We start from the raw sequence: 27,770 nt of genomic DNA on the forward strand, positions 1-27,770 counted from the left end.
CATCAGTCCATGTTGCTGAATTCTTATTCAGTTTGTGCAACAGCTCAATGTCGTATACACCAGGTTGATAACTTTTAGCAAAATGGGCACTTATTAGTTGAACCACCTCTTCTGCATATCATTCTTTCATATTCATTCTTTCTTTTACTTTCAGCATATCAATAAAATTCTTGTGGGTTGTCTTTAGCATGCAGAGCCAGTTTCTTTTCATACTCAGACTTTGCTTTCCATACAACAGTTGTGACTATTCTAGCTTGCTGCTTATAATTTTCATAACGGACATCATCTTTATACAGACGGTATTCCTTCCACGTCATCTGTTTCTTACAAATCTCTTGCTTAAAAAGATTACACATCCATTTGACTCCTACTCTATTTATTCTTCGAACTCTTGGGACACATTCTGATATTGCATCATTTAAATATTTTTTAAATGCTTCCCATGCACTGTCGATATTCTTCCCATCCAGCAACCAATACCATTCCACTGAACTCAGTATACTCAGTCATAATTTCCTGTGTTGTGGTTTTCTACTTTGAAAAATACATTCAGTTCAAAGCTACAAGTTCTGTTTATGAAATAAAACTTTAAGACAATAAAAGTTTTATTCATTATCTTATCAAGTACATAAATATAAAAAAAAGTATAATTGTGAGAAAACTAATACAAATAGTATTACGTATTCATTATGAATACATAATACTGCGTATACAGTCCATACTACTGCTGCTTTTTTTCCCCCATTGTGAATCAATTTATAGCATGCAATAATATCTTGAGTTTTTTCTTGTATAAACATAAGACATTGGCATTTGTTGGCAACATCTTCAATCTAAATCGTCAATAATTTTTCCATTTTGTCTATTAATATGCTTCTTTTCTTGGAAGTGATTGAGGATTGCATTCATTGTACTTTTCATGTGCTGCATAATGCATACTTTTTCTTCTATAATACTTCCATAATACATTTCATTCATTCATTAATTTTGTAAGTACGTGCATAGACATTGCAAGTGCTTACAAAATGAACGAATCAAATAATTTCTACTTTTAGTTCATAGTTATAATGCACCTCTTATTATCAGGTGAATACATTATTTTCAATACATGACTTTTCTGTTTTTCTGACATATTTAAGGTTTTTATTTTGTTTACAATACATTCGTATCTAGTTTCATTAACATGACTCAACTTGCATTCAAGACAGAAACAAACAAAATGCTATTGACGTTATCATCTTGCTAGGAAAGCTATCTGTTAAATTAAACTGCAGGATATTATAGATTCAGCCATATTTTATAGTCCAGTATGGAAAGTATTAATTTAAAAAGGTTATATTCTCATAAACTCTCTTGTAAATTTTCAAAATCTTTAACTTACTTTCTGTATTTGGTTTGAAAATATTGCTGGATCCATAATATCCTCCATTTTAATATCCCACCTGTGCCAAACTGAAACTTTTCAGCTCTGTATTTTAGTCATCTAATGACATTCACAAAGTGGTACTTGATAGATGGCTTTGCTAGTTGTAAGTTAAAGTACTGTAGCTGCATAACTCAAATTCATGTAAGTCAAGGTTTTACTGTACATTATTTTCTTTGTATAATTTACGTTTTTTTTTTTTTTTTCATTGTAAAACATCGTGTCATTCTCCATCAAGTTATTTGATCATGGGTGACTGCCAGCCAATTTATTAAAGTGGTTTTATTTCCAGAGGGTTGAAGATGACATTTCTGTATCTGATATCATTAATTCAAACACTACAGCATTCTCTTTCAAAGAATCGCAAAAACATTGGTAATTTTGGTTTCTTGGTTTTCTCTAAAATCATAATGTAAATCAGTCATCTTCACTTTCTTCAGTTTTTTTATCTTCCTCAGCATTCAGAACTTTATACTTCTTTCTATATGAAAGACCTTAAAAATTTTATTAAAGTCATTAAAAACTCAAACTGCTGTATCTTCTCCCCAACAGTTGTTCTGTCATCATTGTCATTACAATTGATAACTTTTAAAGTTTTTTTTACTTTCTATATGGAAGATTTCTTAAATATCCACTGCCGTGTTCCAAAAATCCCTTCATTTTTCTCACAGTAGTATCATAGTGTTCTTTTCACTCTACGTATGTACACTACGCATCACACTTTTAGTTTTTGCTCAGTCGTGTAGCAAGAAAAATGAGCTTCCATTGCTTTTTAGGATTATGGCACTGTATTTGAAAACAGTAAATCTTGCAAGAAAATGTTTTTCATATCTGGGATACATTTCAATTAATTATAGTTCTCATTTCCAATAAATAAAATTTTAATCAGATCAATGCATTTTTTGTGCCCTCCCAAGATGAGTCCTTGGAAGTGTCATATACTCCTAATAGTAATATTAACTTTACATGTATATACTGTATGCACGACATATGTAATAGATAATATTATTTTTTTAAAAAAAATTATACTTTTCTCGAAATAAAATTTAATAAACAAAATAAACTGGTAATTATAAATGCAAAAATTAAAATTGGCATTAAAATTAAATACTGCAGTAGATCTGTACATCTTATTCTTCCACTACCTTTATCTCTTGATTAGGTACACAATTATAATATAGTATTATCTTAAGCTTATTTTACAGCTCAAAATATATATTAGCTTAGTGTGATTAAATGCTTGAACATTTTACATAATGAAAATACTTTTTAATACTGGTTTTAATGCCTTTGAAAGATAAGTACAATTATCTTGCAATATTATTATATTATTATAAAGACAAGTCAATGACTTGAATATGTGACTGAATGTATCGTGTAAAGTAAACCTGGCTCCAAATCAAGCGCTGCCTACTTTCTTTTCAAGATTTCATTATTTGCCTTTTCTATTAAGTTATTGTTTATGGATAATTTATATTAATTCACCCTTTATTATGAACAATAAACAAAAGAAAATACATTGAGTTGTGATGAACTATGTTGTGGTGTACATTTTAAACAACCCATGTTAAAGGAAAGCACATTCTCTGTAATTGCATGTAATGTATAGTGACAATTGAAGAATATAAATGTATGACTTTGTTTTGTCAATAAAAGTAGACTGATACATTGGGTGAGTAAAATGTTTTGTGGCTAGCAAATTTAAGTTGTATTTGGGGCCCTGCTTACAGATATCGATAGTTTTAAAGTTCTCATTTAATTTAATTTTCAACAGATAATATGAAACATGGCAATAGTTTATCAAACAGTGACAGTGAAAAGGAGGAAGAAGAAGTTCAAGGAGATGAGACATGGAGAATTGAACGTTTTGAAAGAGAAAAATGGCTAAAAGAACAAGAGGTAATATAGTATATAATGCTTCTATGAATATTTCACTTGCACTTCCTCTCATCCTTGTATTATTTTTATTTTTTTGTATATATACAAAAAATGAATATTAGCATGACCATTTTTCTAAAATGTCCATATGAACTATATATTATAATAACTTATTCCAACTTTGTTGATCAGTAATGAATATCATTCAAAATCATTATTCAAAACATTAATGAATAATGGTAGGTTATTCCATTATTATTTTTTAATGATAACAAGTCATTCTGTGTCATTTTTTATTATTTTATTTTTTAAAGTTTTTTTTTTTTTAATGAATATAGATAAGCTTAGGTATTGGTTGTTATTCATAAGTTCTTTGTAACATAAACAATTATCTTGAACTACAATATTATTTTTAACCACGAACTAATCCATGAACTAAGCCAACTGGCCTGATAAGAGCCTTGTAGAAGGACTTCTTGCAAACAGCACCAAAGAAAATAAATAATTTATTAAACTTACTAAGTTCCAAAAAATTATTTATTTTCTTCTTGTGTTGTTTATACTGTTAAGTACTCTTATGAATTTAAATGTTTTAACATACCCTCTGTCCATAGTGTTTATCTATTTCATTTTTTTAGTAGTTATTCACCCTTCTTTTAACTACGATACTTAGGGTAAGCCCCATTCAATAAATTTTTCATCCTACTTTAAAAAAATTAAGCTTCTTATTCCCCCCCCCCCCACACACACACACATCTCCCCAATTACTTCTGTGCTCAGCAACAAAGTACAACAAAGATTGGATAACTACATTATATTTGCTATAGATTAATTTATAAATTTCAGTTAAGTTTTCTTTCTTCTCCTGTTAGCTAAGCTCAACAAATTGATCTAAAATAATGTGGCAGGATCTTTCTGATGTAATATGAGGCAGCACATCCAGAAACTAATGGTAGGAGTGGGGTTGTCCTTGTGCAGTGATGTTTCAGGAGTCCAGAAGTACATGATGGACATGATGGACACGTTATCAGTTCTTAGTCTGTTTACTAACCAGCCTTCATAACTTTCCTGATTAAATGACACTGTATATTCATGTTTATAATGTCTGTTAGAAAAGATCCAGATGACCAAAACCATGAACTAATTCAAGACCGGTCTAACTAGAGCTTTGTAGAAGGACTTCCTGCAAGTGAAGGTTCTTTTAATTAGACCAACAATCCCTTTGTGTCACTAATTGTTTTACCAACAAAACAACTACTAAAACACAGATTCTTGAACTTAAATTTCTTGTCTACCATAATATCCAAGAAGTCCTTATGTACAGTAACTTTCTAAATCTTTTGCCAAACAGAATATATTTACATTTCTCTGAATTGAATTTCAATCTCCAATTTATTTTGAATGCCTCCTTAGGAAGAAACTTTAGGACATCTGGATAATTTATAACTCTAATTTTATATCATTTCAAGTTAACTTGACTTTAATGTCAGTAAAGATAGTAGTCATATTCTGTAAAAAAAAATACACTGTGGGGAGGGGAGTATCTACACCATTAACTTAATATTGTTATTCCCAAAAGTTGTTCTGTCAAGTTTCTTTTTTTTTTTTCTTGCTAAGGCATTCTTTTCTGAGATTTTTTTTTTTTTTTTTTTTTTTTATATAAAGAATATTTACTTTTCATCATAAGAAGGCAGACATACTGAAAAATTTTAAAATTGATCTAAAATAATGTGGCAGGATCTTTCTGATGTAATATGAGGCAGTACATCCAGAAACTAAGTGGTAGGCATGGGTATGTGCTTGTGCAGTGATGTTTCAGGAGTCCAGAAGTATATGATGGACACGTTATCAGTTCTTAGTCTGTGTTTATAAGTTAGCCATCATGTCATAAAATGAGTAAGAAAATCAGAAATCCTGTCATTTGTGAGATATGGTTAGTGATAAAATTTTTGAATGCTAGAAATGTTTGCCCTTCTGAAATTTAAACAAGTTAGTGAAGCATATTGGAAAAGTGTCATGAGTGATGGAATGGTGAAAAGATGGTATAGAATGTGAGGACTGAACTGGTGATGCTCATCATTGATCACTGCCAGTCTGCTTGACCAGGTGAATGAGAAGATTTAAAAAAACATAAAATTCACCATTTCTGAGTTGAGTACACATTTCCTTCACTTTCTCGTTATATACTACATGAAATAATTATTATTATTATTATCAACATCTGACCTCCATGGAGTCAGAGACTCATCGTGGGAGGTACTCACTATTGCATACAATGCTCATCCAGCCATGTCTTATACTTCAATATGTCCACAACACACTCAGGCAATGCATTCCACTCACCAACCACTCTTCATGCAAAGAACCTGCTTCCTTTGCTCACACCCTCCTTATACAGTTTCCAGAAATGGCCTCTTGTTCTACTTCCCTCTCCAATTCTATGAAAAATATCTTCCATGTCTACCTGATAACAACCCCTGACCAGTTTATATGTCTCAATCATATCCCCCCCCCCTCTTCCTCCTATTCACAAGGCTCTGCAACTTACATTCTCTCAATCTGTCCTCGTACTCCACTTTCCAAAGACCACTGACTACCTTTGTGAATCTTCTCTGTACCCTTTCCAACATATCCTCGTTACCATGAAAACCTGTCAACCAAATCTGAACAAAATAATCCATATGAGGCCTGAAATCATCAGGGTGCTCTTATGATTTTGCAAATAATGTAGTTGGAAGTTATTATAACAAAGGTGACAAATTTTTGAATAATATTGTGACAGAGAATGAAATCTAGATTTCTCAAATGATACCAGAGTAACCAGCAAACACTGCAGTAGCAGCATAGTAGATCTCCAAAAGTAAATAAATTCAATCAGATGATTTCTTCCAGGGAGATCGTGTACCTTAGGACATATGTGATGTTCTGTCCTAAGGTACACAATTGACTTTATGCTTCAAGGAACAACAATAAACACAGATTTGAAACAAGAGACAAGTCCTCCTTGGTGTAGTTATCTTGATTTGCAACTGTGCATGACTCCAACACTGCTGTTTTAAAAATAAAAATAAAAATAAACCATGCTAACTGCTCTGCTTAAACAGTTCAACAGGTTAATCTTCCAACACCCTTCCCATAGCTTACCTGCTACCCAGTGACTTCTGTCTTTTTCTACATTTGAAGAGTTTTTTATAAGCTGAGTGATTCAACAACTATGCTGGTATGAACGCAGCTGTGAAAGATTGGGTTAGAATACTGACAACAGACTCCTTTGATGAAGAGAGATACAAAACTTGTGTCCCAATATTACAGATCTCTCAGTATAGGAAGCAAATATGTGGAGAAGTAGCTGAACAATAGGTGTAAACGTGTAACAAAGTAATATTGAAAATGTTTTCATTTCATTCATTTACAACCATCAGAACTTAGTTTCTCAACCTTGTATAAATATTTGAAATGTGTGTGTGTCTGATAGAATAATATCAGGCATGCATAGGTTTACCAGGTGTTATATTGTAGTGCTTTATAACAATGAACTTGTACTCATCAGTTTTTAGTTTGAAATTTCGATATTTCTAAAAGTGCTTGAGTGTGTTATTCTGTTTAATCAGGTTTAATAAATCAGGTTGTTTATTATCAGGTTGTGTAAACCAGATGATAGATAAAGAGTGTTTATCAGAAAAAAAAAATCATTTACTTGTGAAGGTAAGAGCATTCACTGGTCGATTAATTTAAACAGATTTAAAAAAAATTACAAACATGGAAAACATGAAATTTTAATATTAAAAATTGGGTTATTTGTTATAATTATTTTATAAAATTGTATTTTAATTTTTCATCATTATCAGTTGCTTTCACTGAACATAACAGCAAAACATCAGTCTCAGTGTTTGGAAATATATAATTAATATCTATTAGTAAGATGAATTTAGTGCCCAGGATATTTAAACTCCATTTTCTTTAAATAGGCAATGCACGTGGTAGTAATTTTGGAAATGAAGATCCACATGGATGATAAAGAACATAAAGGGAATTTTTGCTTTTGTCACATTTTGAAACTAAAATGTCTGTGTGTGTTCCCTTCCCACCTCTCAAAACAAATTAAAAACCAAAAAAGTCAAATCATTTTAATTAAAAATGTGTGTTGGGACTTGATTAATGTGATGATATTAATGGTATGCATGTTACGTTTTAGTTGCTTATGTACTAGTAAGGCAGTCTTACAGTTTACTTCTTTTAAACCTGATGATAAAGACTCATTTTAGAAATTATGGACTTTACAACCGTGTTATAAATAACTTTTAATTTCCCAACATTTCGACCTTCATATTAAGGTCATCATCTGAGTATATACAAATATACAAGGACAAGCTGAGTTAAATTTCACACAGTAAGCTAAAGAAACAATGATTTGATCACTGGTTATTCTACTGGCATGAGCAATAGTGAATTAAAAATAAAATAAAATAATAATAAAAATAATACAGATAAAATTACAAATTAATTATTTAGAAACTACATCAAAGCTAAATTCTATTTAAGATAACATGAGAGAAACATTCTTTCTTATAGATAGTTTTCTTACAGTAACAATGATGTCTTATTTTTAACATTCTTGTTAAAGACAATAATGAAAAAAAATTGATAAAGACAGTTTTAATAAGAAAAAATAAATAAAATTCATTTTAAAAAATTAAATTTTTTAAAATGAATTTTAACCTAACCTATGGTTAGAATTAAATTTAACAGAATTAACCTAACCTGTGGTTAGAATTAAATTTTAACCTAAATTTAATTCTAACCACATTGAATCCTTAGGAACTAAAGGAATAATTTGTTCCTGCATTGCTGTGACTCACTTTTTAGTAGTTTGTTATAGCTTATAGCATAAGTGAGCTGTAATGTTTTTAACAGTGTGTGCAGTTATAAGTCATAAATAAAGAGACATCATCAGCAATGAGATGATGAGTGGCATTGTCATTCACCTCTGACCTTAACATTACACTTTATAAATTATATCTTGACAAGTTATATTATCCACGTGTAAACAAACAAATGTTTACTTACATTTGGATAGCATTTTTATTTCCATATGTAAGAATCTATGATTAAGTTACTTATATATAAGTAGTTGACTTCACAGTGGATTGTTTGTTTGGATCCCATAATGCATAACACATCCCCTCATTAGGTGTTTATTATGCCATGCTTTATTGAGAGTCACTATCCAGGCTGGTTTCAACCTTTGAGGTTGAAAATTGGTTCAAAAACCTTCTGCCAAGATTCTATAAACTGCTACGGTTTGGAAGAATTCTGTTAGCATCTGTGAATCTCATGAGGAAAATCTGAACAGATTTCTCATTGCTCTATCTGGATTGCTCTGTTATTTCTGTAGTTTTGCTGTCAAACAGCACTGCAATATAGTGCTGTCTGGCAGCAAAACTGTTGTGGTGTTGCCTCCCCAAAACCACTTTGGTTCTCCTCAACTCTCTTCTCCGTGGTAGGCAGGAGCCTCTCTAAGCACTTTCTTGGTGACCTTTGTTGCATTCTCATCAGTGGGAACTAGACTAATTTCATTTGCAGAAGTTATATTTCCATGTAAAAGTAGCAAAATGGTGTATCATCACCACCTTATTACAGTGCTTTAGATTAGAGATAGTTTTTTCTTCTGGATGAGGAAATACAGTTGTCCCTTGAACAACACGAGGGTTAGGGGTGCCGATCCCCCCACGTTGTTCGAAAATCCACATATAACTTTTGACTCCCCAAACATTTAGCTTCTAATAGCCAACTGTTGACCAGAAGCTTTACCGAATTACTTAATAAACAGTCGATTAACACATACAGGGTGTTCGGGATAAATTTGACATATTTATAATTAATTATATTTTTCCGTAAGTTACATGTATTAACACACACTTCTCTTCATTTAAAAGTTTGGACCCTTCTTCATTCATATACAAGATGTCAGAAAGGATGGATAGCTGGAACCCACCTGAATCATGGAAGAGAATAACTTGTATCATGATGATTCGTGCCCGCCATCAAAATAAGGATATTACGACTGCTGCCCAATGCTCCCTGAATACAGTAAAAACAATCAGGCATGAACTAGAGACTTGCAATGGTGACTACAAGGATGTAGCAAGAAGAAAGATCCCTAGCAGACGATCTGATTGCGTTCGTACAGCAGAATTCCTCGCAAATCTGCAGGAACAGGTGTTGAAGAACCCTGGCATTGGAATTCGGGCTTTGTTCGTGGAGTTGCTAACTGTAGTCAAGCCCTGGATAACAAGGGTAGCCAATGGTAGGCCGTATGTATGGCAGCAGGATTCGGCCCCTTGCCACACCTCTGGGAAAAGTCAAAAATGGTTGTCTGAAAATTTCTACGACTTCACCAGTCCAAATGTTTGGCCTCCAAACTCCCCAGACCTTAACCCCATGGATTATTTTGTATGGGGCGCAGTTGAAAAAGACACCAATCGCACTTCCAGTAATACAAAAGCCCAGTTAATGGATAAAATTAAAACAGTTTTTGCGGCCCTTCCCAGGGAGACTGTAGCATCAGCTTGTTCGAGGTTCCGAAGCAGAATTGAAGCTGTGATCGATGCTAATGGTGGTTATTTTGAGTAAATCTTGTTGATAGTATTGTAATTAACTCTGCCTGTAATGTTTTTTTGTCAATTCATTAAATTTAATAGATACAAAGAAGATTTTCTTTTTCCTTACGAAACTGTCAAATTTATCCCGAACACCCTGTATATATTTTGTATGTTATATGTATTATATGCTGTATTCTTACAATAAAGTAAGCTAGAGAAAAGAAGTTATTAAGAAAATCATAAGGAAGTGGAAATACATTTACAAAAATGTTCTGTATTTATCAATACCATAAGTTTACATCATATGTTTACAAGACAAATCATGTCTGTCAGTACCTACATCAGTATTGTCTTATATGATGGAAAACACTGTAGATGTCATATGTATCACTAACACTAGACATCAAAAATGAAAAGATAATGTGAAAAAGAAGTTCACATTTATTTACAGGTATAATGGTTCATGTGTTGGTAATGAAGAAGCAGCAATATGATTGCTTTGTGGTAGCCTAGTTCAATCGATATGATTGCTTCCTGGTAGTCTAGCCTATACACTAATGAATGAATCATAATTTTTTTCTGCTAATTAATTAATTTAACTAATTAATAGTAGTTATTTTATGCAGTTATAATTTAATACTGCGAATGGCCATTTACGGTCTGTAAGTGGTTGCGTGTGTAAGTTTTGATAGATTTTAACTTATTTTTATAATAGATGTGTATATTTTATGGTAGTAAATGATAAAATAGATTAGTATCTACATATATGTTATGCATTCATGACATACCTAACTTTTTCTTAATTTTTTCAATATTTGAATCTCTAAAAGAAATTTCCAATATATTCATTAAAAAAAAAAAAAACTCATATAAGTGGAACTAAACCCACGCAGTTCAAACCCACGTCCTTCAAGGGTTAACTGTATATTTTATTTGAAAAGAAATTATATTCTTGTTTTAGTCTTTAATTTTTTACCTAAGCCTAAGTAAAAAAAGTTTGCATGTGAAATATCTTCATGGCTGTGCTACTTCTTATATAAAGTATTTGACTTCATATCATATAATATATTCTTCAACCCATTTAAAATACTTATTACAACTATTTGGAATCCAAAGTATTATAACAGTATTGAGACTCACTATTTTGCTACTTTTATATCAAATAATGACTTCTGCCATCAAGATAGCATCTAGGATCTTCATGGATATAGATCCCACTGTAATGAGACTTCAGTAAAGGTTGGGTAGTGATATTCACCATAATGCATAGCAGTGTGCTGTGAGTATTATGTAAATATAAATAATCAGTATGATCAAGAAATCAACTAAATAAAAGTACTTGGATAAAATAAGAATCAAAAGAAAAATATAATTTCAGGTGTAATATACTTTCCATCTCATTAGGATATATATATATATATACACACACACACACAGTGGTACCTTGGATTGCGAGTAACTTGGTCTGCGAGTGTTTCGCACGACGAGCAAAAATTTTTAATAAATTTTAACGTGATAAACGAGCGACAGTCTTGCAATACGAGTACTGTATTACCTATACGCTTTGTCTGCCGAACGTCACATGATCACAAGCCGCTTGGGATTGTGGGTAATCATCTCGCATGCGCGGTCTCAGTCGGCATACCTCATTCGTATAGTCACATTCATGCTAGCTTTGTGACCACGTGTGTGTGTGCGTAAAGCATGTTTTTATTTTGTATCCAAATGTAGTGACTGTTCTTTATTAACTGTACTATGATAATGGCCCCCCAATGAAGAAAAGGGTTGAAAGAAGTGGCATCCATAGTGTTGTGAGGCATGGAGAGGCTGCGAGTTCGGATGCAAAGGCAGCTGTGGCATTCGTTGCCAGGTTTCAGAAGCTCATGGTTTCTGAGTGTTACCTGCTGCAGCAAGTTTTTAATTGCGATGAGACAGATAGCAGTGATTCCGTTAGTGACAATGAAAGTTGTCCTACCCAATACAATAAATTCAATTACTTTATGTATTTTGTATTAATCATTTTTATATGAATATTTTTGAGTTTTGGAATGAATCATCTGAGTTTCTATTATTTCTTATATGGAAATTCGCTTTGATATATGAGTGCTTTGGATTACGAGCACGTTTCCGTTTCTGGAACAAATTATGCTTGCAAGCCAAGGTACCAAAGTATATATAATAAAATAAATGCATAAATGAAACTTAGAAAAAAGATAACAAAAGAAAAGAAAGACAAAAAAAGTGCGTTAGTCTCTGTTTGTTACATACAGTTTAGCAGATAGATTATTAGAAAATAAAGAGTACTTATTTTCTAATCTTCTAACTGCATTTGTGATAACAAGGGGAAATGAGGAAAGGATGAATTAGTTGACATTTACTGAAGATATTACTTTTTTGGTGTTATGACTTCTTTCTCATGATCAAGTAATGGCAGTTATAATCTCCAGCAGATTTCTTTTTGGTAAATTGCTAATTATAATCCATTTACAGATTAATCAAATAATAGTATTGTCTGTCTATAAGTGCTTTATTCTTGAGTGGAATTATTTATCCCTCCATCATAATTATGGAAAAGTTAGTAGTAGAGAAATGTTAAATTCTGTTTTTGCTTTGGACCTTTTCTGTATACTAAGATTTTGTAAATCTGTTTTTATTTAGGCAAAAGGAATTTACTTGTTAAAATCTCCAGATAAAGTTATCAAAAAGCCTACATCTTTGAGTTTAAAGATAATAGACAGTAAAACAAGTAAGTTCATGATTTGGGTTCAAGGACATTGAACTGCTATGATGTTTGTGTTGCTTTTACTTTATCATTAAATGAAATATATGTTAAATTGCAAACATTTTTATTATTTTTCTATTAATACTCTTATTTATTTTCTGAAATAAAAAAAAAGCTCTGTTTGATAATTTACAATGATAGCATAAGGGATTATGCTATTATTGTGGGAAAAATATGACTTTCACTGGTATCATAAATTGATTAAAATTATTTTGATAAAAATTAGTATTTGAGATTGTGACTAAGAAATCAATTTCTTGATTTGTTTGCAATGTTTACAAGAAGATATACTATATATATATAATATGTTGACAAAAGTATTTGTATACCTGGTTGCGATAAAAAAAAAAAAAGTGCTTTAATTACATTTCGAGTACTGAGTGGGATCACATTTGGCCCGAATGAACAGCAGCTACCCTTCAGAGCATGCTTTCAACCAATTCTGATACATTGCAACAGGAACATTCTTCCATTCCTTATGCAAAGCTATCCTTGCTGCTGATGCTGATGACAGCTGCTGTGGTTTGGAGCAAATTCGACATTCTAATTCATCCCAAAGACATTTAATGGGGTTGAGAACTGCACTCTGAATCATTCAGTTTTGTGGAAACTGGTCTCGGACATGCAGTGCAGTATGGAGCATTGTCATGCTGAAACATGCAAGGGTCACTGCCAAAGTACTTCCACAGCATTGGAAGCATAAAGTTGTCCAGGATTCTCAGGTAGCCATCAGTCATTATGGTTTTAGGCACATCCACCAATGGACCAAGCAACCTCCAACTGAAACATCCCCATACCCCAAGCCTCCACCAAACTTGATAGTTGGAATGATGCAGTCCTGCTGAAATCATTCCCAGGTAATCTCCAAATCTAAACATGACCATCAGAACGAAATATTTGGAAGCATGATTTATTGCTCTGCAGAATCCTTTTTTCAATCATCTATTGGTGTCTTTTATACCAGGAATGGTATAAAAGACACCAATCCAAATGTCGTTCAGCATTGAGGGGAGTGATGTGTGGCTTGCTTGCAGCATCTCTGCCATAGTAACCTAAGACTTGCAATTCTCTGTAGACAGTTCTAGTGCTGACATATATTCCTGAAGCAATTTCCAGGTTGACTACGAGGTCTGCCACTAATGTGCAGGATGCTTAAACATTCTGAGAAAGAGCTGGTCAATCTCGTCCCGTGTGTCTTGGTGACCTCCTGGGACGTTTTCTTGGTGTTGAGCACCATCAGCTTTCCATCTACGAATGAATTAAGCAACAGTGGATTTTGGTATGTTGAGACAGGTAGCAATGTCATGGACAGAAAGACCATTGATGTGACATTCAACTACCATCCGACATTGGAAGTCTGTCAGTTCAGCTGAACATGGTATCTTAACATTGAGTACAGTGCAAAACATGCAGCACATCCTACCTTTTATTACCAGACTTACGCAGACGCTCCCTGAATGTTTACATGTGGTGGTATCCAAAATTTGCATTGCATGCAAGGTGTCCATATGATCTGTGATTAACTCTGCTAATGCATTTCCAGTATGCTAACAATGGCAAGTTCTTTCCTAATATCCTCATTTTTAATATGATGTTGCCATTGATGTGATGTGTTCACTCCCCATTCTTTCTCAGAACTTTCATATCTGAGGTCTCCAGTCTTTGATCAAGTGTATTATTTCTAACCTAGCCCTCACATCAAGAAGTTAAAATTGGTTTGAACACTGTCCTGTATACAGCTAATTTAGTGTTTTGACTAATTTCTCTCATTTTATAAACATTATTCTGTTGGCTTCCTACCAGCTTTACTAATTCTGTTTCCTATTTCCATATTTAATGTGCCACCTTAACTTAAAATTGTGTCTAAATAGCTGGAATGTTTTACTTGTTCTATAGGTTCTCCATTTTCAGGTTAAAGTTGATTCTTCAATGTTTCTTCCTGTTTTCATTTATCTTTTTAATGATGATTTTCATACCAAATTTATTAGACCCGTTATTCAGTTTAGTCAGAAAATCTTGTATACTTATACTGGATTTATTTAGAAGTATAACATTATCTCCATAAAGTAAAGAGCTTAAATTAAGATCACCAATTGTGATATCAGGTTAATACATAATGTGATTCATATAGATAATGAATAAAGTTGTGATAATTTGCACCCTTGTCACAAATGGTCTGATTTAACATCAAACCATCTTCCTGTACCTCCTTCAATTCTAACTGTCGATTTACAGCTTAAATAGAGACCAAGTATTGCTTGATATAATGTTCCACTGACACCATATAACTGCAGCATTTTGAATGGCTTTCTTCTTGGCACTTTGTCATATGCCTTTTCCAGATCTACAAAACTTAAATACAAATTCTTGTTATATTCTCAAGATTTCTTAACTATTTGTCTTAAAGTGAAAATCTCTATTTGGCTGAATCCAGCTTGTTCTTCACCAGGTTTACTTTCCATGATGTTTCTTGGCCGTTTCTCAAATATACTTGCATAAATCATACCAGGAATACTCAGTATGGAAATACCGCTGTAATTTTCACATTCAGTTTTATTTTCTTTTTTATTGATGAGTACTATGAGTGCTCTACTCCAATCATCTGGAATTCAACTCTTTGACTAAGCCTTCTGAATTATACAGTGCAGCCACTGTAAAACCTTTATATCTCCATATTTGAGCATTTCTGGTCAAATATCATCTACTCCAGCTGCCTTTCCACATTTCAAGTTTTTGATGTTTTTTTCTCTTAAAGTATATACAGGGTGTTCGGGATAAATTTGACATATTTATAATTAATTATATTTTTCCGTAAGTTACATGTATTAACACACACTTCTCTTCATTTAAAAGTTTGGACCCTTCTTCATTCATATACAAGATGTCAGAAAGGATGGATAGCTGGAACCCACCTGAATCATGGAAGAGAATAACTTGTATCATGATGATTCGTGCCCGCCATCAAAATAAGGATATTACGACTGCTGCCCAATGCTCCCTGAATACAGTAAAAACAATCAGGCATGAACTAGAGACTTGCAATGGTGACTACGAGGATGTAGCAAGAAGAAAGATCCCTAGCAGACGATCTGATTGCGTTCGTACAGCAGAATTCCTCGCAAATCTTCAGGAACAGGTGTTGAAGAACCCTGGCATTGGAATTCGGGCTTTGTTCGTGGAGTTGCTAACTGTAGTCAAGCCCTGGATAACAAGGGTAGCCAATGGTAGGCCGTATGTATGGCAGCAGGATTCGGCCCCTTGCCACACCTCTGGGAAAAGTCAAAAATGGTTGTCTGAAAATTTCTACAACTTCACCAGTCCAAATGTTTGGCCTCCAAACTCCCCAGACCTTAACCCCATGGATTATTTTGTATGGGGCGCAGTTGAAAAAGACACCAATCGCACTTCCAGTAATACAAAAGCCCAGTTAATGGATAAAATTAAAACAGTTTTTGCGGCCCTTCCCAGGGAGACTGTAGCATCAGCTTGTTCGAGGTTCCGAAGCAGAATTGAAGCTGTGATCGATGCTAATGGTGGTTATTTTGAGTAAATCTTGTTGATAGTATTGTAATTAACTCTGCCTGTAATGTTTTTTTGTCAATTCATTAAATTTAATAGATACAAAGAAGATTTTCTTTTTCCTTACGAAACTGTCAAATTTATCCCGAACACCCTGTATATGTAATCCTGGTTGCATTCCTGTTGAGTGTTTTCTACCTCTATTTAAGCTATAAGTCGACAGTTAATTTGAAGGAGGTACAGGAAGATGGTTTAATGTTAAATCAGACCATGTGTGACAAGAGTGCACATTATCACCACTTTATTCATTACCTATATGAATCATATCATGTATTAAACCAACTCTGCTTGTTTCATTTAGCAATCTTTCAAAGTAATTACTCCAGACATCTAGCGTATCTTAGTCTACAGTTGTCATGTTCTCTTTATCATCTCCAATTCCTTATACAGTACTGTCCCCATTTCTAACCTTTTTCAATAGCCTCCAGAATATTTTGACAGCTTCCTGATATTTATTTTCTATTCTCTTACCAAAGTCTTCTCATGACTTTTTTTTAGTTCGTTTTACATTTTTATCTATATTCTCTAAGAGCACAAGCTGACTTACTTGCCAGGAACTTTCAATATGCATTCTTCTTTTTCCTTTACTGCCTCTTTAACATCCTGAGTCAGTCCACAATGGAGTTCTGGTTTTTCTAGCCTTGCAGATAACCTGACTGCATACCTCTGACTGAATCAGTCAATGTTTTCTTCGGGATTTGCCACTGAATCTCCACTGGTTTGGTTCTCGTTTTCAAATTCTTTCATTTTTTCTTCAATGATGCTTGTGTATTTGAGTCTACAGTTCAACTCTAAAAGTTGCTCAACTTTGATTTGTTTTAAAATTTTTTACACACTCTTTTCAGTACAAAAGTTAATTTTATCCTGCTCAAAACTAAATGATGATCATTTCCAATTTCAAATCCTCTCTTGTGTCCTGAAACTATTTTGAAAATATCAGTATCAACAATAACATAGTTTTCTTGCATCTTCTCTCGATGTGAATTTGTGCAATTTTTATGTTGGACCATGGTGTTACTAATGATGGCTTTTTACTACTCAAAGTATATATATGTAATCCTGGTTGCATTCCTGTTGAGTGTTTTCAACCGGTATGCCAACACTGCTTGTTTCATTTAGCAATTTTTCAAAGTAATTACTTCAGACATTTAGCATATCTTTGTCTACAGTTTTCATGTTCTCTTTATCATCTCCAATTCCTTATACAGTACTGTTTCCTCCATTTCTAAGCTTTTTCCATGTCCTGAAAAGAAATCCAATAGGTACTTATCATTATTATTAGCTTTGCTTAGCTTCTTCAAATTTTCTCAAAACATTTCTGTATGTCTGGTAATCATTTCTTACTCTTCTGTTTAGATCTCCAACAAGGATCAACTTTCCTTTTTTGTGTCAGCTGTGTTCTGTAATGCCCGAAAAAATTTGTCCATTTCTTCCTTAGTAGAACCTTCTTTGGGATCATATTCAAAAATAAAATAAGTCTCATTGTTCAGTTCCATTCTGATATTTGCCTACATCACTCTACTTGTTATTGCCTGCCAATTAAGAAGATTATCCTTGTATTTACTGTTGAATACTATGGCTACTCCTTTTTTTCCATGATTATTATTACCTGAATATAACATTTTTATTTCTTGTTTAGAAAAATCTCACCTGTTTTTGTCTTCTTTGTTTCAGTCACACCTGTTATATCAATCTGGTAATAGTACCAATGAACTTTGCTGATGTTGAGTTGGGATGTGTTCTAGGATTTATTTTCCAGTAGAATACATAGAAAGAATGCAATTACTTTTGTATAATACTAACACCTATGAAAAATGGAATCACAACCTCCATGGGATAAATCCATAAGACTAACAACTCAATTAAAAAAAAAACATTCTGAAGACAAAATATTGTTGAATCAAGATACCTTCTGATTCCAAGAATGTCTGTCGTCCCTAAGGTACACAAACAGGACTTGTCGTTGAGACCTATTGTTGATGCAAGACATTCGACAACTTCATTGTTATCCAAATATATAACAAACCTGCTAAACTCCCACACTGGCAAAACATCCTCTTTTATAAAGAATATGACATAGTTCATAGAAGTATCAAACACATTGCAATTTATCCTAGTAATCTACTTGCAAGCCTAGACATAGTTAATCTGTTCACTAACACAAGAACAGAAACCATTGAACTATTACAAGACCACTTTCCACCAGACATAGCAGATCACTTTAAATATTGCATCAATAGCACATTTTTCAACTTCCAAGAGGAAGGAATATTTTGAACAGAAGGAAGGACTAGTACTGGACTCTTCCCACTCTCCCTTGTTAGCAAAACTGTTCATTGAGTGGTTTTGAGGAGAACAAAAAAAAGAAGCCTTTCAGTACTAAGGAACACAACCTAAAATTTGGCAGGGATACGTCAATGATATTTTCATTGTCTGGCCTGGCTTAATTATTCAATTAGAAGAAGTCGTCACATACCTCAACAGCCTTCACTCTCAAATTAAATTTACTGTTGCATTAGAGGCAAACAGGTCTTTGCCATTTTGGATACACTTGTTCAGGGATCCAAAAAAAACACTCAGTATATATGAAGCCAACAAATGCTGGATATTACTTACATGCCACATCCCATCACCACTCAGCACAGAAAACAGGCATTATCTATTTCTTATGCAATAGGGCTTATATAATTTCCTCTAACATAGATAAAAGAAATCAAGAGTTACAATACTGAAGTTCCATCCTAACAAAGAATGGTTACAATAGAGCATTAATCAAAAAAAAAAAAAAAAAATCCTACATCAACCTCCAAGATAAGTAGATGAACATGAAAACTAAGACTTTAGAGGAGCAGTATTCTCCCATATATACAATGTCACAGTTAAAATATCAAGGATGCTGCATAAAAAAAATATAAAGCTGGCCACTCCCATTATCAAGATCTCTGATAACCTGAATCCTCTTAAACCTCTCCATCTGCTTCTCAAAAAAACCATGTAGCTACAAAGTCAGCTGGAGTTGTAGTTTACACTACATAGGGCAGACAGGCAAGTCAGGAGAGGTATGCCAACACTTCAAGGATGTTGAGAATGAAGGAAAACGCAAATCAGGACTGAAACAAAACATCAAGTACTAAGGCAACAAATAAAAATGCTCCACATAGGTTACAGATTTGTTACAAGTTGGTCAAAGAATCAGCTGAAATGATGAAACATCCTCTATAGTGCAACAACAAACAAGGAATAGTTTTATATCAGGTCTCATCTTCTCTAGTTCATCGCAACATGCAACATGACATACGTATGTCAAATGACAAAAACATCGAAAGTTTTGTGTTTCAGATGGAGGAATACCACAGGGTGTCCCAAAAGTCGGCATACATAGGGAAAATGGGAAATTGTAGCTAAATGTACCTTTATTTACAAAATATTTATAAAATATTCTCTACGTGTTTGCCCCCCTCTTTCTACACACACACACACACACACACATAAAGTCTTCTCTCCCACTCATGGCGAATACGTTCCAAGATATCTGTTGTTATGCAAGTAATTGCATTTTGAATGTGTTCCTTTAAATGATCCATGTTTCTAATCTTTTCCTTGTACACCATGGCTTTTAACTGCCCCACAAGTAAAAGTCAAGTGCGAAAAGATCAGGGGATCTCGCAAGCCATTCCATTGGTTGGCATAAAAATTGGCTTCATCAGTAAAGAGGATCTCGGCCGTGAAGTTTATATCTTTGCCCAGTTTCTTTAGAGCCCATTCACAGAATTCAAGCCTCTTATCTGGTCGTCTTCACTAAGATAGTGTAACATTTGTACTTTGTATGGATGCATTTTTCATAATGAGCTGGATACTTGATCGGCTCATACCAGTTTCTGCAGATAATCACCATATGCTTTTTTGCAGATTCCCTGCAAATGCTGCCAGTACCTCGACAGTTGTGCCTTTGTCAGTGGATGTCTGTGGACGTCCACTTTTCTGTTGATTCGCAACACTTCCAGTTTTTCTTGAACTTCTCAATAAGTTTGGCAACAGCTTTGTGTGTGATGTGCTTGCCATGTTTTCTGTTAGTCCATTGCAACCTTGCAACGGCTCCCCAAACCAGCCATGAGGATTATTTCAATGTGCTTTTTCTTTTGACAGTGGCATTCTTTTAGGGTATCTGAAAGTATAAAAAATATTAAAAAAATATATAAATATAAAATATAATATGAATTTGTAAATTTTTCCTATGTATGGCGACTTTTGGGACACCCTGTAGAATATCATTTAGGTAAAATCTCCAATTATTTTGCAGCAGTGAAGCATTCCCAAGTAAGTACACTTGGCAACGAATGGATCTATGGGTGACACTGAGCAGAAGATATGACCAGGTAGGTCTAAAATTTCTCTGGTACTTATCCAATTCCTCAGCTAGCTGAGGTACTGGATAAATACCAGATCAACATAATAGGGGTGACTGAAACAATAAAGACAAAAACTGGTGAGATGTGTCTGAGCAATAAATACCAAATGTTATATTCTGGCAATGACAATCAAGGAAAAGAAGGAGTAGCCATAGTATTCAACACTAAATACGAGACTAATCTTGAATGGCAGGCAGTCTCAAGTAGAGTGAAGTGGGCAAATATGAGAATGGGGAACTGGACAAAGACACTTATTTGTGCCTATGGTCTCACAGGCACAAATAAGTGTCTATTTGTGCCTGTGGGACCAAATAACTAAGATAGCAGTGGAGGAATGTTTTGAAGCTTTAGAGAAAGCAACAGACACAATGAAAAGGGAAAAGTTGGTCCTTGTTGGAGATTTAAATAGCAGACTAGGAAATGATTGTCAGACATACAAAAATATTTTGGGAAAATTTGGAGAAAGAGGAAAGCTAATAATAATGGCAAATACCTGTTGGATTTCTGGTTATTACTACCACAATGTTCCAACATAAAAATGTGCACAAATTCACATGGAGAGAAGAGGCAAGGAATAAGAAAACTCTCATTGCCTATGCTATTGTTGATAGTGATGTTTTCTCTCTGGTGCAGAGAATTTGAAATTGGAAGTAATCACCATTTAGTCTTGAGCAGGATAAAATTAAATTTCATACTGAAAAGAACATGTAAGAAAGTTTTAAAGTGGATAAAAGTTGAGCAGCTCTCAGATGTGAAGTGTAGACTAAATACACCAACATTATTGAATCAAAAATGAAAGAGTTTGAGAATATGAACCAAACCTTGGAGATTCAGTGGCAAGCTCTGAAGAAAACACTGATTGATTCAGCCAGAGAGGCATGTGGGTGAGGTTGTCTAAGAATAGAAAAATAAGCACTCTATGGTGGACACAGGAAGTTAAAGAAGCACTGAAAGAAAAGAAGAAAGCATATCAGAAGTTCCTGGCAAATAAGTCAGCTTGCACTCTTAGAGAATACAAAGACAAAATGTAAGAAAGCTAAACACTGTGTAAAACTAGCTAAACAAAAGTCATGCAAAAACTTTGGCAAAAGCATAGAAAATAAATATCAAGAAGGTGGCAAGATATTCTGGAGGTTGTTGAAAAAGCTCAGAAATGGAGAAGAGTGTGCTGTAAAAGGAATTAAAGATGATAAAGGTGACATGAAAACTGAAGAAAAAGATATCCTTGAAGTATGAAGTAATTACTTCGAAAAATTACTAAATGAAATAAGCAGTGGTAAAACACTGACCAGGCATGCAATTAGGAATACATATCTATGCTTGAAGTAGAAAAAAATCATCAAATGTCTGAAATGTGAAAAGGCAGCTGGAGTAGATGATATTAGACCAGAAATGCTCAAGTATGGAGGTATAAAATTTTACAGTGGCTACACTGCATAGTTCAGATGGCATGGACAGAAGGACGAATTCCAGTTGATTGGAGAAGAGCACTTATAGTACCCATATATAAAAAGAGAAATAAATCTGATTGTGAGAATTACAGAAGTATTTCTCTACTGAGTGTTCCTGGTAAGATATATGCAAGTATACTTGAGAAATGGTTGAGAAGGATTGTGGAAGAGAAGCTTGGTGAAGAACAAGCTAGATTCAGGATCAGATTTTCACTTTACGACAGATAGTTGAGAAATCATGGGAATATAATAAAGATCAGTATTTAAATTTTGTAGATCTGGAAGAGGCATATGACAAGGTGCCAAGAGAGAAGCTACTCAAAACGCTACAGTTATATGCTGTCAATGGGGCATTATATCAAGCAATACTTAGTCTTTATTTGAGTTGTAAGTCAGCAGTTAGAATTGAAGGAATTTTGGAAAGTGGTTTAATGTTAAATCTGGTGTCAGACAAGGATGTATCCCCTCTGTTATTCATTATCTATATGGATCACATTATGAAGGAAAGTGGTATTAAATCTGATATCAAAATTGGAGATGTTAATCTCAGATTTATTTAAAAGTATAACATCATCCACATAAAGCAAAGAGCTTTATGTGGATGATGTTATACTTTTAAATAAATCTGCTACAAGTCTGCAAGATTCCCTGACTAAATTGAATAACTGTTGTAAAAGAAAAGAAAAGAAGGTCAGCATTAAAAAAGACAAAGATAATGAAAATGGGCAGAAATATTGAGGATATCAACTGCATTGTGAATGGAGAACCTATAGAACAAGTAAAACATTTCAGCTACTTAGACATGATTTTTAGTGAAGATGGAAATAGACAACAGAATCAACAAAGCTGGTATGGTAGGAATTCAACTGAATAAATTTATATGGAATGAGAGAGAAATTAGCTATATACAAGACAGTATTCAAGCCAATTTTAACTTATGGATCTGAAAGCTGGGTCAGAAGTAAAACACTTGACCAAAGACTAACGACCGCAGATATCGAGTCCTGAGCAAGATTAGTGGCATGAACAGATGGCATCAATGGCAATATCATATTAAAAACGAGGATATTAGGAAAGAACTTGACATTGTCAGCATCCAGGAATGCATTAGCAGAGCAATCTTAGATGGTATGGTCACTTAAATGGAATAGGAGATGAAAGATTAGCAAAACAAGTTTTCTCTGCCAGTTTGGCAGGGAAAAGACCCAGAGAGAAAGACCAAGGTATGGATTGATAAAGTAAAAAGTGCCTTAGAAGATAGAAATATCAGATCTGATAATGTTGAAGTCTTGACAGGTAACAGGCTGATTAATAGGAAAATTTTTGTAAAAATGATATATTGAACACAGCAAACAGATAGAATTGACATTTTTATATAATTGGTTCTTAATTGAATTGAAATAATTTTATGTTTTGTTCAAGGTGTGTTACCTAGTCCAGTTACTGCTTCAGAGAATGGCAAGCATCCTAACACTGGATTCCTCTTAAATCCACAAGGATATCTTAAGGTTTGTATTAAGAAACTTAACAATCATAAATATTTAAAAAATATATTTTGCTAATTTTATTTTAAAAATTTTCATTTTGTTATTGATGTGTTTGCATAGAATCTTGTTTATTTTTTTTAGACCAGTATCAGAATCCATGTTTTAAAGCATAAAACTTTGTAAATACCTTAAAGTGCTTTTAAAAATCATCATCATCACTTTCTGTTTGGAATGATACAAAATAAAGAATGCTAGTAAGGATAAATTTTTTAATCCTGTTTTCCTGTATTAGGTCAAATGGTCTGTTATGGCCAACTCAGTTAGCCTCAGTTGTTATAAAATTAATTTTGATAAATAATGGAGTGTAGGTAGATGAATTTCATCTTTCTGCATGGACCACTCTTCCATTCTGCTTATTGGAGGTCTGAAGTGGCTTGTTAAAGTTTCATGTTTGGTCTTCATGGCAGGGAGTTCTGGATTATATAATTCTCAGACCACACACGCACAGTCATCATCATCATGAACCGTAGGCACGTTGCCCATTGGTGTCCGATGCCGCCTTCGTTATCTTCTTCCACCTTTCTTTGTCCTGTGCACAGCGTCGCAGTTTCTGTAAACCCATTCCTCACCAGTGTTACGCCCTGATAACTTAAGAATGTAAAAATTTCAGTTATCGTGGTGTAACAAGAAGAAAGAAAAAGGAGAAAAAGATAAAAACCCTGTATAAGTAGCTAATACATAAAATTTAAAGAAAGAAAAATATGCTTGCATCCAAGTGAAAATTATAGCTGAAATTGTTTAACTAAATAATAAAAAAGGGAATTTTATTACAGTTGAGATATGAAAAAAATTAGGTTAAGTATGACAAATAAGATTAGTCATAAGAATTTGTATGTGAGAGGCTAGAGATTAAAATATTCAAGTAAATTCTTAGAAAATTTTGGAAAGGGGATTAATTTTGTATATACGACATAGAGGCTTGCATAAACAAAAGACTAGTGCTCAAGATCAATTCCCGAAGTGAGACGTCATCACGTGTCAGTTGCATGCAGACGGATTGCAGCATGTTTTGGCAGAAAAACGCCACTCTAATTGGTGAGTGAAATCGACTCCAGTAAGGGGAGGGGAGGAGAAAAAAAATTGAGAAGGTGCCGGTTGAGGCCATTCATATAAAAGGGTTAGGAACTCCCCCCACAAGGCTTTTTGATTCCTCTAAAGTTTCATATAGGTTTCACGGGTTTTCCTGAGTGACAGCTTAGGAGTCATCTCCGTCCGACACAACAAGAAAATAAAGTGCATAGGATTTCGATTCCGTGTTCCTATTGCAAGAAACGAGGATCGCCCTATATTTAAGGAACGAAGATATTGTCTATGTGTTTCAACATCCAGTATTCGTAATGAGAGAAAGAAATCCGTTAAGAAGTCAGGGCCCACGTGGTGAGTAAAACAGCCGTAAAATTAGATGATCCTATGTGTGTCCGTATTTCAAGCATGAAAAGTAAAGATCGTGAAGTTGAACAGTTGAAGAAATTTGAGAAGAATTAAGCTAGACTGTAGTATATATCAGATTAGAATGAGAGTAAGCTTGATAATATTATTTAATAAGTATTCATGTGCCTAGGGATTTGTGTATTGTATTTGTATATGAGAGTTTTAAAGGTCAAAGGTATGTGTCAGCACAGCGAAAGGATAGCTTAACCTATATTGTTTTAGTAAGTTAATTAGAGTAATCTGATAATATATGTCCATGGTAATACTGTACTATAGAGAATTCAGACTAGCTTAGGGTTAACTAAAGTGTTAATTTTTTCTGGGATTATATAGATTTTGTTGTAAGCTCATATAGGATCTTAGCCTAATACTTGTATGTTGCTAATGTTAATTTGTAATTATTTTTCTTAGTATTGAAGTGATTTTATATAATATTTATTAAAATTCTTAAACCATGTTTAAGATTTTAATAAACTTTTGTTCATTGAAATTACAGTAGTCTGAAATTTGCTTCCCAATGCACCACTTGAAAAACGTACGAACCTAATCATGCGGGGTGAAATATTTTGTTAAGTTACGAGATAAGGGTCACAACTGCATATTAGTTTTACACTCAGACATATTTTGGTAATTGCTCCTTGTTTATGAATTATATATCTTAAACTAAATATCCTGAAAGGCGCAGTATAATATAAATATTAGGGACACTAAGGAGAGAAAAAGCTTAAGTATTTGTATTTGGGTGATATCTCGTACATAGAAGAGTTTTGGATAAAGATAAGTAGAGATTCACTTGTGAGAAATATAAAAGGCATAAAAATCGTGGATAGAGACACAACACCAGTCTTTTGTGTCGTCTATTCATTCTCTATATGGTCTACCCCTTCTGTTTACGCCATTCATAATACCAACCATGAATGTCTTTATCTTCCGATCCTTGCTCATTCTACAGATGTGTCCAAATAATTGCAGCTTTCATTTATAATCTGCATTAAATTCTCCTTTGGTTGTATCTTCCAAAATAGCTCTTCATTTGTGATTTTCTGTACCAATTCTTCTACATTTTCTATATCAGTTCCATCCACTTGTAGAATCTTCCTGTAACAAGTTCCAAATCTCTTCCCTTCCTCATTTAACAGTTTCAATGTTTTTTGTAGTTCTCTTTTGTCTTCTTCATTAATAACAATGTAATCTGTAAATCTCAGATTGTTAATTCTCATCCCGTGTATTGATATTTCTTTTGCATCTTCCGTCATTTTGTCCATTGTTCTTTTTAATGTGTGATGAAAATGCTTGGTGAGGTTGGGTTCCCCTGTCTAGTACCTCTGCTTGTTCTAAACCATTTTCTCCAAATCCTCATTTTAATATGGATATTAGTTTTTCTGTCAATTCCATAGGATTCTAGCACTGCTAATGTCACTTTCTGCTCGATGATCTCAATTGCCTTCTGAAAATCAACAAAGTGAGTACATATGTTTTTTCTCCTAGCTTTCTCTGCTGTTAACCGCATTGTCAAAATCTGTTGAATCATCATCATCATCATCATCATCAAATTCCTGCCATGTACCCTCAAGGGGTGTACAGGATATGACAGTACTACATGAAAAAATTACATCATTACTAACTTCCTATCTACAATTTTCCTCCAAATCAGTCTGTTACTTGTCAAGACTCCAACATTACCAGATCTTATATTTCTATCGTCTAAGGCACTTTGTACCGTATCAATCCACCTATATCTTAGTCTTCCTCTGGGTCGTTTTCCTGCCAACCTGGCAGAGAACACTTGTTTTGCTAATCTTTCCTCTCCCATTCTATTTAAGTGACCATACCACCTGAGATTAGCTCTGCTAATGCATTCCTGGATGCTGACAATGTCAAGTTCTTTCCTAATATCCTCATTTTTAATATGATATTGCCATTGATGCCATCTGTTCACACCTCTAATCTTTCTCAGGACTCTCATATCTGCGGTCTCTAGTCTTTGGTCAAGTGTTTTACTTCTGACCCAGCTCTCAGTTCCATAAGTTAAAACTGGTTTGAACACTGTCTTGTATACAGCTAATTTAGTGTTCCGACTAATTTCTGTCTTATTCTCTATGAATTTATTCAATTGACTTCCCACCATACCAGCTTTGCTGATTCTGTTGTCTATTTCTATATTTAATTTACCATCTTCAGTAAAAATTGTGCCAAAGTAGCTGAAATGTTTTACTTGTTCCACAGGTTCTCCATTCACAACATAGTTGACATTTTCAATGATTCTGCCTATTTTCATTGTCTTTGTCTTTTTATTGCTGACCTTCATACCATATCTATTACAACAGCTATTCAATTTAATCAGAGAATCTTGCAGACTTGTGTCGGATTTATTTAGAAGTATAACATCATCCGCATAAAGCAAAGAGCTGACATTAACATCTCCAATTTTGATATCAGGTTTAATACCACATTCCTTCATAATGTGATCCATATAGATAATGAATAACAGAGGGGATAATGTACATCCTTGTCTCACACCAGATTTAACATTAAACCATCTTCCTGTACTTCCTTCAATTCTAACTGCTGACTTACAACTCAAATAAAGACTAAGTATTGCTTGATATAATGCCCCTCTGACACCATATAACTGCAGCGTATTGAATAGCTTCTCTCTTGGCACCTT

At 33.7% G+C, this 27,770-nt stretch overlaps 1 protein-coding gene across 2 annotated transcripts in view; it reads left to right on the plus strand.

The window, feature by feature from the left end:
* Positions 1-27,770, plus strand: part of LOC150100741 (uncharacterized) — a 207,183-nt gene that overhangs the window by 164,788 nt on the left and 14,625 nt on the right. For both annotated transcript variants that reach the window (XM_090401717.1, XM_090401718.1), the window contains exons 18-20: positions 3,198-3,322; positions 12,562-12,649; positions 23,547-23,632. In XM_090401717.1, the coding sequence (XP_090257843.1) occupies positions 3,198-3,322; positions 12,562-12,649; positions 23,547-23,632 (299 nt within the window). The remainder of the gene's footprint in view (positions 1-3,197; positions 3,323-12,561; positions 12,650-23,546; positions 23,633-27,770) is intronic.

The sequence above is a fragment of the Typopeltis vanoorti genome, chromosome 12 (genome assembly GCF_054136105.1).
Source record: "Typopeltis vanoorti isolate ZY-2024b chromosome 12, IOZ_Tvanoo_1.0, whole genome shotgun sequence".
NCBI classification, from domain to species: domain Eukaryota; kingdom Metazoa; phylum Arthropoda; class Arachnida; order Uropygi; family Thelyphonidae; genus Typopeltis; species Typopeltis vanoorti.